The sequence below is a fragment of the Pan paniscus genome, chromosome 9 (assembly GCF_029289425.2).
Source record: "Pan paniscus chromosome 9, NHGRI_mPanPan1-v2.0_pri, whole genome shotgun sequence".
In the NCBI taxonomy this organism is placed as follows: domain Eukaryota; kingdom Metazoa; phylum Chordata; class Mammalia; order Primates; family Hominidae; genus Pan; species Pan paniscus.
In genome coordinates this window covers 84,552,567-84,567,563 of record NC_073258.2, presented here as the reverse complement: position 1 = coordinate 84,567,563, position 14,997 = coordinate 84,552,567, and the positions used below count along the sequence as shown (strand labels likewise).

Sequence of the window (14,997 nt, the reverse complement as noted above, 5' to 3'; positions counted from 1 at the left end):
AAAGAATTGACAGTCATTACCAAGCGCCAATCTTTTAGATCCATCAGCTCTCTCATAATCTTCTCAACAGATCTTGAGGTAGGTCCAATTCTTATTCCTATTTTACTTGAGAAAATTAAGCACAGAAAGGTTAATAACTTTCACAGTAATGTATAGCTATTTAGTGGCACAACCAGGATTTTGACTCCATCTACATAACCCAAATCTTGTACACTTTTTACTATTATCATCCATCTTGTTCAAGTGAATACAAATGCCAGAACCCCAAATTAAATGCACCTAGTCAGGAACAACTGGCTTTACATACTCAAAAATGTGGAGGAGAAAATGGATTATCATACATAGAGGTGGGGAAAGAACTAGCTGGGGGTAATGTTTCATGAAGCTCCTCTAAAACGTTTGCTTAGGAGTTGGGTTTCAGTGGTTTGCTTCTTGTTACAGAAGAAAATCCCCCCAAAACATAAAACAACTTGTAATTTAAAAAGCATTTACCAAACATCTATTTCATGCAAAGCAAGACAGAAGAAAATGCTGCAATTTTAATATTGTTTTATACCTCGGCATGATCATGCTTAATTTTCCTGTCAATGTCCTATTCTGGAAGCAAATTCTTTCAGGTTCTGACTTGTTCAAAACTATGAAAGTCCTGTCTATACAGAAGGTAGAATGATAGACCCTGAGGTTTGGGAATAGAGATGAGTGAGGCATCCCAAGTCTCCAAGTAGCTTACAGTTTGATAGAGGGAAGACCAGCATGCACCTGACTAACACAATAGATGAAGGGAAGAAGAGCAAGATGTCAAGAGGGGAAGGGTGGAGAATTGAGGAGGGCTTGCATTCTAAACAAGCCTTACATTCTAAACAATTGTGGTGTTATAACCAATGTCATGATGTCTTGGAAACAAAATGGCTTCACGGCGATCCAGGGTTGAATCCTAGCTCCATGTTCAATGAGCTCTGTTACCTAGTAGCTCTATGACTTTCGTGAAGTCAGTTAACCTCTCTGAACCTCTGTTTCCTCATCTGTAAAATAATATATCTACCTCAGAACTTTCTTAGGAAAAATAATGTATTTTTAAAAGTATGTAGTACAGATCCTAGCTCATTGCAGGTGCTCAGTAAACGTGAATTCCACATTGGATGATATAAAAATTGAAGCATTTGAAAATTTCATTCAAATGTTCTCCTGAGGCTTGGAATCAAGACAATGTTATGAATTTGACTGAAAAATGTTCCAAAGGGACAGGCATAGATATGAGTAAAACATTTGAGGAAGAGAGAATTAATATTTAATGGATATGGTAGTGTTAGGTTTTTCTGTTTTAACTTGTTGAAAAATACAATTTCAGTACTTCTATAAAACATACTTATATTTCACAATTTGTGTAGCAGGTTTCCTGTTTACTTCTAGAGCATTTCTAACTATGAACTTGTTTATCTCCAAGAAGTTGGAGACAGAGCTCTGCCACCACAGACGCACCATTTATATTTATAAACCCAGATCTTACTAGTTTTACTATGTGAAATTTCTTGTGTTTATGTTTAGTTTTCAAAGAAAAGTAGCAAAGAGACAGATAAGCACCTCTGACACAGGATTTACATTAAGATAACTGTCAAAGTAGGAAAGATGAAAACAGGATAGATTCCAATTAAGGCAAATGCAGTATAAATCATTCATATTGGGGAATTTTAACACCATAGAATGTCATGCAGTCAAAACATTTCGAAAGCATGGCAGAAAACATTTTGGGTATCTAATAAGCCATACTGTAAGGCAAATATAATTTATTATTAAGGCAAGTATTCTATTGTGTTACAAAAAATGAGGCAGCTACAAGAGCCTAACAAAGTGTTGATTGTATATGGATGAAGTGTCAGAGAATTGTTTCCAATGTATGATATGATTGAGATGGAGAGATCCTGGAGAACAATAAAAATAACAGAAGAATTTGGAAGTGGTAGTTATTTGACGGAAATAAAGCCTTGGAATTAGAATATTTAGTTTTGAAAAAAGTAGCACTAGGGGAGATGCATGTTCATCTTTCTTATTGCAAAAACATAAAAATGAAAATGGACAATTTCAGTACCTGGAGCCATTTTATAACTGAATTCATCTAGGTATTCTACTCCCTCATTTATTTTTTATTCACTCAAAAAAAAGTTTATTGAGCATCTCAGACACTATGTTAGGAAAAGGAAGTTCCAAGAAGAATGAAAAATATTTCCTGCCCTCAGAGGGCTCAGTCTAATGGAAGATGAACAACTGTACAAATAACTGCAAGTTGGTGTGATTAATGCAGTGAAGTAGCAAAGTGATTAAATGAGGGTTGGGACTTGCACAGAGTTAGATGTTTAAGAAGGGGCAGCTGGAAGGTGGGATCTCCTGCTTTTATCATGGGTAGTAAAGTCATCAAAGGTATAAAGGAGAGTGTCCCATCTCTCCAGATGGGAGATTTAGTGGTACTTAGAGATGACATGTAGTATTTATCAAGTGGCAATGTAAAGCATGGATCAGAAAAAGTTAAGAGTTCCTGATCTGTGTTCCAGACAAGGCCCTTTTCTTCTCTGGGAAATGCTATTAGAGGCTGTATGATTTTTGTGCAAAGGTTTGACCAGTAGTCCCACTTCTGGTGCTCTACTAACCTGCTGTCAACATGCACATATACACCAAGATCCCTGTTTATGATAGCAAAAAGCTGGACAAGCCTAAATATCTAATGATAAGGGAGTTGTTAAATACAGTCTAAACTATGGAATAGACTATTAAGAGTATTAAGAAACATGATATTTATGTATTTGGTAGATGGCAGGAAAATATCCAAATTACACTATTAAAAAGGGGGGAAAAGTCTTAATACAATAAAGAGCTATGGTCTTGTTTGTATGGGTATGTGTGTATGTACACACAGCTACCCACAAACACACACATACATATCCGGCACACAACCATACATGTACCACTAGGGTAAGCTGTAGGGAAAGAGAGCAGTGAGAGAGAAGGTAAGGGAAGGCAGAAGAGACGAGAGCCTCTCAATTTTTATCCTGTGTTTTTCTATATATTTCAAAATTTTCAACATCCATAGACTTCATTTTGTAATTTAAAACAGAAATGAGATAATGCCCATGAAGGATTGAGCATATTGTCTGCCATGTGGCCAGCAATAAATGTTAATTGACTCTTCCAAGGTGGCAAGAAAATACGATTTGCTCAAAATGATTTAAATCTGCATACAGTATCGTATCTTTATTTTTCCTTAATTTTAAATAAAGACAGGGTCTCTCTTTGTCACCCAAGCTGGAGTGCAGTGATGAGATCATAAGTCACTAAAACCTTGAAATCCTGGGCTCAAGTGATTCTCCTGCCTCAGTCTCCCAAATAGCTGGGACTATATGTGTGTGTCACCACGCCTGGCCTGCATACAGTATCATATTAATGTTTATAAATAAATGTTTTCTCTTGCTAGAAAATGAAATACATTTTCCTAAATTATAGTCAATAGATTTTTACCTTAAATATGTTGTTAAATATGTGTTCTACTTATTTAATCATTTAGGACTTATTTATTCAAAGCTAAGCATGAGCAGGAAGCCTTCCAAATCTGGATAATACCAGACTTTGCTTATGCACCAGAAATTTCCAGCCAACTATTATGGCTTTATCTGTTGTGTACTAAACTTTAAAAATATTTAATATTCAGAGTTTATTTTCCTGTTATCTATTTAGTGCTGAAAACTAAGGTCAAATCTTTTAGAAAAGCTATCCCTACATTAATCAATACCTATCCAGTAAGTTGAAATGAAATTACATTTTATAGAACTTTTTCTTATAAAGAATTTGAAACACTCTGTAAGTAGATCATCTTTTATTATATTCATTCATCCTTGTTTTATTAAAGTTGTGAATAAATTGAATTGAAAATCAAATTGTTTTCTGAAATGTACTGATATACTCTATTAAAATTCTTCATGGTGAGTTTCTTCGTAATTAAAAGAACCATTTATAATTTCAATTAACATTTTTAAGTTTATTTGTGGGTAAGTTAAGCCTGCTGAATTTTCTAAAGCAAGACATTGTTTTGCCAAGGAAATGATAGAAGTTTCTAGGTTGTGATAAAAAATATTGAAACATCAAAAGCCGTTTCTTTTTACATGTTCATTGTGTTAATAAGTACCTTAGAACCGATTCTTTCTTTATCTTTATTGGGTTGACATGCCAAAAATATTTTTTTCTGAGAAACAATAGCAATGGTATAATATACAGATTTCTTTGATTTTTTTATCCCCATAACTTTTAATGTTTGAAAATTTCTAAAATTTGGCATGTGGGCAAAGCTATAGGACAAAATTGAGGTATGATCCCAAGTGGTCAACTTCTAGCAGACCCCCACCCCCTAACAAAATTTAGTTAAATTAAATGACATTTCTTACACAATTCATCACCAAACTCTTGATTGTCAGGTCTGTCAGGCTGAGAGTAACTAGAGTCTCTCCTCAATACCCCATTGAGTTGGGATTCCCATGGAGTTTTTTTTTTGTTTTTTGTTTTTTGTTTTTGCTTTTTGTTTTTGAGGTAATTATAGATTCACATGCAGCTGTAAGAAATAACTACTTTACTCAGTTTCTCCCAATAGTAACATTTTGCAAAACTATTGCATATTATCACAACTAGGATATTCACATTGACACAATTCATCGATATTCAGATTTTCCGCAGTTGTGTGTGTGTGTGTGTTTAGTTCTGTGTAATTTTATCACACGTGCAGTTACCAATATCCACCACTGCAGGCAAGATAGAGAACATTTCCATCACCACAAGGATACTTTACATTGCCTGTTTATAACCACATCTACCTCCCTGCCTTCCCATGATCCCCCATCCTCCCTCTCCCAGCCCCCATGGACTTTTTACAAGTTGGGAATTTGATGGTGGTGTGTTTTCTAGGTACCTTTTGGGAAATAACTGATTTATCATTTTCCTCTTATAAATGTCTGTGAATAAATAATAGTAAACAGGCATACCCTTGAGTTGCACATCTCCCCATTATTTGGCAAAGGAACCAACAACGTGGGTGAGGGGCTGCCTGGGCTGTGCAGCATTTCCAACTCTTGAAGGCACAGAGCAAAATTTGCTACCTTTGTTTTCATTCCCAGATTACGCTCGATTTGAGGCCAAAATCCATGACCTACGAGAGCAGATGATGAACCACAGCATGAGCTCCGGGTCCGGATCCCTGCGAACCAATCAGAAACGCTCCCTCTACGTCAGGTAGGCAATGGAGTATTTCTCTATCTGCACTTTGTGAGCAATTCAACTTGAGAAAACAAAGGCAACACCATGTAGCAACAGAACATGTGTCCCACTTAACCCATGTTCATCAGTACACTACTGAAAGACCTTGTGTTTAAGCATTTGGAATAAATGTTTGAAATGTTATTAGATTAAATTAGTTAAAGGTGCCTGCTTTTATCAAGTTATTCTTTGGCAAAGTTATGATTCAGGATAAAGTGCTCAGCATAGGTTGCAATAAAAATAATGAGAAGAAACATTTTCATTTCTAATAAATCTTAAATGGCATATGTGGACCAAACCCTTGGACATTTGCTTACCATCAGTGTGAAAAGAAAATATTCCTGTATTATCTCCTAACCTGCCTGATACTGATTGCATTAACTTTAGTGCATCAGTTTAAAATCCACGGCATTCTTCTAAAGAGTTATGTGCTTTTCTCTAACAAGTTTTGGCAGAAAGACTTCCTTCTGTGTCATCTCGCTACCAGTTTTTTTCTCAGACCATAAAAGTTACTTGTTCCTTGTCTGACAAAACTCATTAATTTACCAGAAAAAGATAAATGATTGATTGAATGTGAAATGCCTTCCAGTCTTTCATCCTAGTAGCTACCTCTTGAGTAAGATCCATCAACACTCAACTATAACATGCTCCTCTTCCAAGACAAGCTTCCTGTATTACTTCCAAACTTCATCAGTGCTGACTGTACTTTTAAAAATATATAAGTACTAACAGGCAAAAGGAAGAAAGCGATGCCTAATTAACGGGCAACATGAATCTATGTACCATATGGAAGAACCATGCCCATTCTTATTGTATTCTCCACTCCCCACTCTGGCCTGAATTCAATCTGACTCCAACCTGAGGTCATATCCTTCTTACCTGAAATTTTAGGCATGACGTATATGTTATAGATACTAATTTACATGTTTGAGTTGAACTTTTGCTGTTGGTTCCACTTTGGCTCTAAAGTTAAGTTTTGTATGTATTTGGTATTCACAGCAGGGCTAAGAAGGGAGTGGGTTTCTGGAAGGCACAGGTTCTCATAGGGCTTAATTTCTCGACTGAACTGATAAGCCTAGAGTCCTTTCTTATTCCAGGGAAGCCCTGAGATTAAGAAAAACAAGTTATTAACCCTGTGAATTTGGCCAACTCCATTTCAAAAGATTATTTTGATACCCTTAATTGTAATCTGTGACTGTTCAGAACCACCCTAAAACATGTCTTGTAGTGACATTACAAATATGATGGAAAGCTAACAAGCTCCATTTGTGGTTCTTCTTCTCTCTTGTGTTGTATTGCTGGTCTACATGCTACAAAATATTTTTAAATTTTGAAATGTTTTAGTCCCTGGTAGCAAATTGGAAAAAGTCAGCTGGGTTAATAGGATAGAACTAAATCAGTTAGTGTAACTGAAATGGTTATATATATAATAAAGCTTGGAGGGAAAATTACCAAGTATCTTATTAAGAGATAGAATGCATAAATTGTTCAGATACTAGAAGAAATTTGCTGAAATATATTGCTAATAGCTATTAAGTTTTGGAAGATTAAGAAAATTAAATGAAGTGATATGATATTATATAAAACTAATACACTTATTTGAAAGAGTAGTAATTAGATTCAGATCTTTATTCTCTAAAATCATAAATAAAAGTATAACGTACAGAAGAGACAAAGACTTAGAGTAACAAAGTAATGGTTGGAGATTGTATTGAAAGGAGGAACCTCTTTTTAATGAGACTCAAAAATACTTGACACTTCATAAGAAAGTCCCCAAATGAAATCTCTGTAATATACAAATACGGTATTTAGTTTCCAAATGTTCAATTATTACTACTTATTTTGTACCTAGAGGGCTGACTTTAGCATCTAAATGACTCTAAGAGACATAAAATTAAAAGAAATATGGGCCATGCGTATAGTCATATCAGCAAATCAGAAAGAAAGAACTTACAAGAGCCCCCTGGCCTTATTCTCATGAAAAGTGATAAAACAGACCAAAAAAAAAAAAAAAAGCAAGAAGCAAGGCCTAAGTGAAATTCTTACCAAAAAGGATTCAACAAGTTTGTACCTTTGTACTTCTTGAATACTAATTTTGGCTACAGGATTTTCATACAGATGCTTGCTTTGTCTAGAGTGCTTGTATAGGACCATGGTCAGTTGTGTTTATTTTAGAAAGTCAACTACTTGCTCTCTCAGAATAAATTACTAGCAGGGTTTCTCTGATTATATAAATATAAGAGGATGATCATGTCTCAAATCTGAGAATAACATCCTGAAAATGGTGTTATTCTCCTCACTTTACTTAGCTTTATGTAATTCTAGGGCTAGAAGGAAACTTAGCTATCACTGGGCCCTCTGCTTAATTTACAGAAGAGGAAACTGAGGCCTGAGGAGAACAGAGACAGAGACTTGCCTGTGATCCCACAGCTATTTGTGGCAGAATCAGCTCTCCTACCCCCAGTCCCATACTTCTCCCCACATCACTCTGCCTCCCTAAGGGCCTAGTTTATGTGGTGTCAGCTGTTGAATACACTTTAGCTGTGATTCCCAATCTGCTTCTGTCAGCACAGTGCTGGACTCTTTGATTAAGGAATAAGGAGAGGAGAAATTCTAACACAAATGTCTTTGAGGTTTTTGCACAGGATAAACTGTGCTGTAGGAATGTGGGATTTCTTTGGTATTATTTATAGTTTTCTGTGAAGCCAAAACCTAAATCAGAAAGCAAGCACCTTCTTTGTTCTGTGAGAAACAATTTAGCTGACTTAGTAAAATATTTGCTTGCACCAAAAAACCATTCTTCCCCTTGGATTTACCTCCCATACCCTACACACACACACACACGCATGCTTACAAGCATGCTCCCAACTCTAGCCCTGGTCCTGGTGGTGTCAGAGAGAATGTACCTTCCTGGGGTCTTGCAGAAGCTGCCTTCATTTCCCCACTAGAAATGATCTTCCCAGGTAGTAGCAATTTCTTTACCTGAAATTTTGAAGGGCGTGGTAACCAGCACTCTCTGAGCCAGGCAGTATTTTAAACATGAGCCAACCCTCTCTATTTTCTAATCTAGTTATACTTTTTTTCCTTTAATCTTTCGTGTGAAGTGCTTGAAGTACTTTAGTGGTGCTGTGCAAGTGGAATTGATTATTGCTAATGTTAACTGTTCGTGTTCTATGGGAATGATTTGGGTATGTTTGATTTAATATGCTACTTGTATTGTGTATTTCCTGCATTGTGAAACATATAGCAGTAAAGCATTGTGAAACATGTAGTTCATTTAAAAGTAAATAAAGTTACAAATATGAATAAAATGTTTTTCAAAATGCTGCGCAAGTACATTATCAATTCTTCAAACATAGGTGCATTTAGGCTCCTGAGCTACTGGAATATGAATTTTATTGCATGTATTTTGAGGCTCTCGTTCACTGCCTTGGAAGAGTGAGTTTATGAGCTCATGAAGATCTCCCTACTCTAAAATATCCTTTTCCCTTCTTATCTACTAGCTGATAAAAGCTGGTATAATAAAGAAAGAACACGGCTTTTCCTGCTACTAACAGGGATGCACCTTTTGTATAAATGCTACTAGGAGAAGCCAAAGATATGGGGGTTAAATTTATACAAAAGTGCAAATTTCTAAAGAACAATCCTTTGTTTTGATAAAAGGAAAGCTAGAGTACCCAGGATGCTGGGAGAATGGGGAGGGCAAGGAAAAAAAGCAAATCATTCCACCAAGGGGAAGGAGAAAAAGGTCACAGGAAAGAATGTAAAAGAAAAACTCAGCCCTGTTCACTTGTTAATAAAACGTATCGATTTTGAGAGTTCAAGCAAATAACCTCTGAGTTTTGAATGTGGATTTAAGAAACAGTTGCTGTGATTTATTCAGACCTTCATCAAACATTTTTTGAGTGTATATTATGTGCCAGGACCTATAATGGACACTGAGGACGCGGCAGTAACAGTCATGTTTCCTGTCTGCAAAAAACTTATGTCTGCTGGGGAAGACAGACGAAGGGAAGATAATTAAATGCAATGTGATATGAAAAGATCTGTTAGCTCTAGAAAGGCCTGGAATCTTGATTGCTTCCATGGAAAGATATCTAAGTAATTTTTGAAGCTCTTATATGAGGTAACCAAGAGCCTTTCAAATATTTAGAAGCAAAGTAAGAAGTACATTATTTATCCTGACCCAGTAAATACATATACACATAAAACAGAAAGAACATTTTTGTTAAATAGTAATAACACTTTTTGTATACAGTGTACTTTGTTATTTTCCATTCTGTTTCTCTCCTTTTTAAAAAATGGAGATCATAGCTCATTAACTTGATTTAATAACTCACTAATGGGTCATGATTTACGGCTTGCAGATGGAATAGACAAGAGGGAACATTCCAGGCAGATAACACGGTACACAGACAAACAAAAGAGAGTGTCTTTACTACCTTATATTAAACATATCGAGGATCCTTAGACCCTTGGTGTTGTAGCCAGCTTGGAAGGCAGTTATCCCTGACACAGATGAGGAGGTAGAAATAGAGGGAAGTATTTGTCAGACATTTTCTATGGGTCAACCATTATTCTATTGTTTTACATGTATTATCCCATAGAATTCTCCCCAAAACACTATGATTCAGGGGATATTGCCTCCATTTTATAGATGAAGAAACTGAAACTCGGAGAAGTTAAATGATTCCCCCACGATCCCACAGCTAGACAACATGAGCATGGACATTCAGATCCTATTTGTGAGACATTGTAGAGCAGCATTTAAGCACACAGTTGCTAGCTTCTGCCAGATAGAAAAACATGTGAATCATGGTTCTGCCACATCCTAGCTCTGTGACCATGGACGAATCAGTTTCTCTGGGCTTACTTTCTTTATCTGTGAAGATGAGTATAGTAATAGGATACCATAAAGTGGTTGTGGCAATGGCAACAAAAGCCACAATTGACAAATGGGATCTAATTAAACTAAAGAGCTTCTGCACAGCAAAAGAAACTACCATCAGAGTGAACAGGCAACTTACAGAATGAGAGAAAATTTTTGCAACCTACTCATCTGACAAAGGGCTAATATCCAGAATCTACAATGAACTTACAAGAAAAACACAAACAACCCCGTCAAAAAGTGGGCGAAGGATATGAACAGACACTTCTCAAAAGAAGACATTTATGCAGCCAACAGACACATGAAAAAATACTCATCATCACTGGCCATCAGAGAAATGCAAATCAAAACCACAATGAGATACCATCTCATACCAGTTAGAATGGCGATCATTAAAAAGTCAGGAACAACAGGTGCTGGAGAGGATGTGGAGAAATAGGAACACTTTTACACTGTTGGTGGGACTGTAAACTAGTTCAACCATTGTGGAAGTCAGTGTGGCGATTCCTCAGGGATCTAGAACTAGAAATACCATTTGACCCAGCCATCTCATTACTGGGCATATACCCAAAGGACTATAAATCATGCTGCTATAAAGACACATGCACACGTATGTTTATTGCGGCATTATTCACAATAGCAAAGACTTGGAACCAACCCAAATGTCCAACAATGATAGACTGGATTAAGAAAATGTGGCACATATACACCATGGAATACTATGCAGCCATCAAAATGATGAGTTCATGTCCTTTGTGGGGACATGTATGAAGCTGGAAACCATCGTTCTGAGCAAACTATCGCAAGGACAGAAAACCAAACACTGCATCTTCTCACTCATAGGTGGGAATTGAACAATGAGAACACATGGACACAGGAAGCGGAACATCACACACCAGAGACTGTTGTGGGGTGGGGTGGGGGAAGAGGGGAGGGATAGCATTAGGAGATATACCTAATGCTAAATGATGAGTTACTGGGTGCAGCACACCAACATGGCACATGTATACATATGTAACAAACCTGCACGTTGTGCACATATACCCTAAAACTTAAAGTATAATAATAATAAAATAAAATAAATAAATAAAATAAAATAAGTGGTTGTGAGAATTAAATAAAATAGTGAATTTAGATATCTGGCACATGGGAAGTCGTTGATAAATGTTGGTAATATTCATCATTTACTATGAAGCCACCTTTTCCCTGTCAGACAGAGAGACCACAGAATTGGTTGTGACTAAGACGCTGTTTTCTCAGCAGTGAGATAAGCCTCTCTCATCCCATTGCTTGCCTTCAGCAAAGGAAGAAGGATAGACTTTCTGATGGCTTTTAGATTTTTGCTCCTCTGGACCCCATGAAGCCTGAAGGAGATGGCCAGCATTCCATGGCTCCAGAATGCTCAGCTCTGTCAACTCATCAGCATTTCTCATCCAAACAAGGCTCTACCCAGATGCAGAACCTGAAAGGAATTCAGTAGAAGCCACATGATAGAAAGACTCACTGCATATACAGTAGGCCATTCCAAGTCTCCATATATGTTATCAGTCTTCCTAACCACATGATTTCTTCTATTTCCCCTCGGCATTCTTCACCCCTTTCCAGCCCTCTGCTCATAGTTTTGTTCTGAATTTCAAAGTCTTATTTCTTTTACAGTAGTTCTAAGTCTATATGTTACTCAAAGTTGCTACTACCTGAGACAGTTTTTGCCTCAAAGGCTATGTAATATGACAAACGCACTCAGGTCAGCTTCTTGCCCCTCGTTTAACTTAAGGCATTCATAAATTGATTCCTTCATGCCTTGATTCTTTCATTCAATAAATATGGTGTTTGTACTTACTTGCAATGTACCAGTCTGTAGTAGATGTTAAGGGCACAGTGATGAATAAGACCACAGAACCCCTTTCTTCAAGTTTCTCACAGTCTAGATCTATAGGCAATCCAAATAGTATGCAGACCATTATGGTAATTCATTTCCTGATACCCCATGTGTTATGTGCCTTGCAATTATTATCCTATTTTGATTTTTACAACATGCCTATTGACTCCCTGAAGTGAAATTTGCCCAGAAGACCACTAATATTTGAAACTCACCTGTTAAGATAGTGACTACTCTGGTCCTTGTTAAGCATTTATGATAAAATGTTTTGAAATGAATCAGTATTATTCAATACTGGACCTGCAAATCCCAGTAATGTCTTGATGTTTCATAGCTCTAGTGCTTTATGCCACAGTGCCTGGCATAAAGAATTCTCCTTAGGAAACATTTGTTAAATGAATTAATTCCAAGACTATCTTTCCTATACAAATGTGAGAGAAAATATTAAAATATAAGCCAAGGGATTTGAACAATCCTATGGAAATCCAGTACCAGCTTGGCTGACACCAAGTGCATCAAGTCTGGTTGCATCCTCAGGATGCAGGCTCTACCTGCTGCTACTGGGATTTCCAGAAAATATGTGGTGCTGCAAGGCCTTTCAGGCTGTTTCATTTGTTTGCTAAACTGTGTGACAAACTCTTTAAATTGGGACCTAATTTAATAATGGATTTAGACAAGCACGCACAGCCCATAACCTCTTAGTGAGACAACTTGAAGTAAGGGAAGGGCCCAGGGTGAACCTCATTCTCAACACAGTTAGTCTTTCTATTCCTGGGAACTAAGGCTTGAAGTTATGTCAAGAGCAGTCTCAAGAAAACACATTCCATCCTAGACACTTCGCCTTTGAGCTTTTGTTCTGGGGGAAGGGTGTTCCCACCTGACTGATTTTGGTGGGAGGGAAAAGCTACATCATCATGCAGGTAAGACACTCTGGTCATTTATTTTTCTCTATAGTAGCAAACATATCTTTTCACTCTACTTACTGCCCCATTTAACTGCTGGTTAGTATCCTGGGGATGATAAAGAAGAGTGTGGAATGGCAGGATTCTTCACTCCAGTGGTACAAGCTGCTTCCAGCTTCACTTGGTGATGGATTTCTTGAGAACATTTAAGGCAAAGCCATAAAATCCGTGGACTGTGTTATAAGTCACATTTTTGTCTTCTTCCCCTCCAATCTTGGACCCAACATGTTGGCTGTTTCCCAGAGAACATGCCACAGTTAGCTGTGTGCACCCCCCTGCCCAGTACTTGGCACAGGGCTAGCTGACAGTGGTATTTTTATTGCACACATTCATTTCCTCATAATTCTTATTTAGCAAGATCATTAGTTATTCACTTAGAAACATATTGACTATGATATGTTGCAGCAGAATAGGAAATAGAAACTTCTTGAATTCAGAATTACTTTTCTCTCTTAAAATCTTAGTGGGGACAAAGGTAACTGGGAGGGGAACATAATCAGGTACCTGAAACAGTTTAACAGGATGAAGCAGGAAGTCTGGACAGAGTCTAGACTTGTCAAGGCACTGGTTAAATTCCTATTGATGATATAACTTCTGTTTTATACTTTGTACTGATTTCCTCCAACTAGATCTGGCTTCTCATCCAGAATTCATAACTTATCGTTATGGATAATGACAGTCGTGCATAGCTTATTGTTTGCTAAAACTTGAGTGTCACATTTATAAAATGGACATAGTACCTAGTTCACAGGCTTGTTGTTAGGATGACGTTAAACTGAATGTATGAAGGAGGCTGCTATATGGGACTTGTTAGGCAAAGGGGAGTTCCTTTTATTGCTTCAAGTACTTAGAGCCTGCCTCCTAAACTGGTGCCTTCTTTAAAGCAGAATAGATTTTGATTCTTCATTTATATTTTGAGACCCATTAGCATAATGCTTACTCTTTCAGGGATTTGCATTTTTAGTTGTATCCTTAATTGTGGAATAAAAGGCTTTGTCTTTAGGCAGCTAATTTTATGCCAGAAATAGAAAGAAGGAGGAGTCATTGTGGATCTGGGAGTTTCCTCTTTCCCCTGCAATCATAGGCTACCTGATTTTAAAAGGTTTTTAATTTTTATATTTCTGTAGGAAGAGGAACAAAAGTATCATAAGTGACTCTTCCATTGACCATCACGTTTTCCTCCATTCTTCTACTTCAAGGTCTAGAATCCAGATCTCATTACTGTTAATGGTTGGCCTGTCATTAATTGATTCATCCAGAAAACCTCTTCTGAGCCACAGACCTCTACCTCACACTCTGCTAGACTCTGGAAATAAAAAGATTAATAAAACTTCTTTTCTGCCGTTAAGGAGCCCACAGATCATTCCTACAACCTAGATTCTGCTTACCTCTCCACTAATCCCATGGTAATCATATTTCCAGAAATCTCTCATCTCCGCAGGAGGTACTTTGCCTCATAACCCAAAATGACTACTTTCTAGAACAAACCAGACAGCTCTAGCTAAAAAGGAGAACAGAACAGTAAAAAGTAAGACACAGAATGCTCACAGGAGGATAGGTGAGAGGGGAGGGCATGAAAAAATTGAGGGAGCTTCCCTCTTCCCCCTGCCCAACTGCCAATCATGTAGGTTAGGTTAGTTTCAAGGGAACAAGGAAATAGACAAAAATCACTTGTCCTTAAGTCTCAGTGTTTGAACAGTGTCTGACACTTCTTTAAATTAACTTTAAATACTTGTGGAATGAACTTTTTGATTAGCAGTTAAAGATGATGATTAAATAGAAAGTGGTATTAAGAGAGCCACCAGTGATTGCTGGAGTCAAGCACATGCTCCTCTGTTTTCCTGTGGACCACACACAAAACAGCTCTCCTCCAGGCTTCACGTGCTCTTTCCTGTCTGTTGACTCACCTGCCCCCTCCATTGGACTGTGAGTATCTCGAAGATGGAGATTTCATCTCCTTAAATTCTGCATCCGGACAG

General features: G+C 37.3%; 1 protein-coding gene across 22 annotated transcripts in view; it reads left to right on the top strand.

The window, feature by feature from the left end:
* The window catches only part of DLG2 (discs large MAGUK scaffold protein 2), a 2,166,992-nt gene that overhangs the window by 1,984,039 nt on the left and 167,956 nt on the right, over positions 1 to 14,997 (top strand). For all 22 annotated transcript variants that reach the window (XM_034934113.3, XM_063608698.1, XM_055093779.2 and 19 more), the window contains one exon: positions 5,151 to 5,265. In XM_034934113.3, the coding sequence (XP_034790004.1) occupies positions 5,151 to 5,265 (115 nt within the window). The remainder of the gene's footprint in view (positions 1 to 5,150; positions 5,266 to 14,997) is intronic.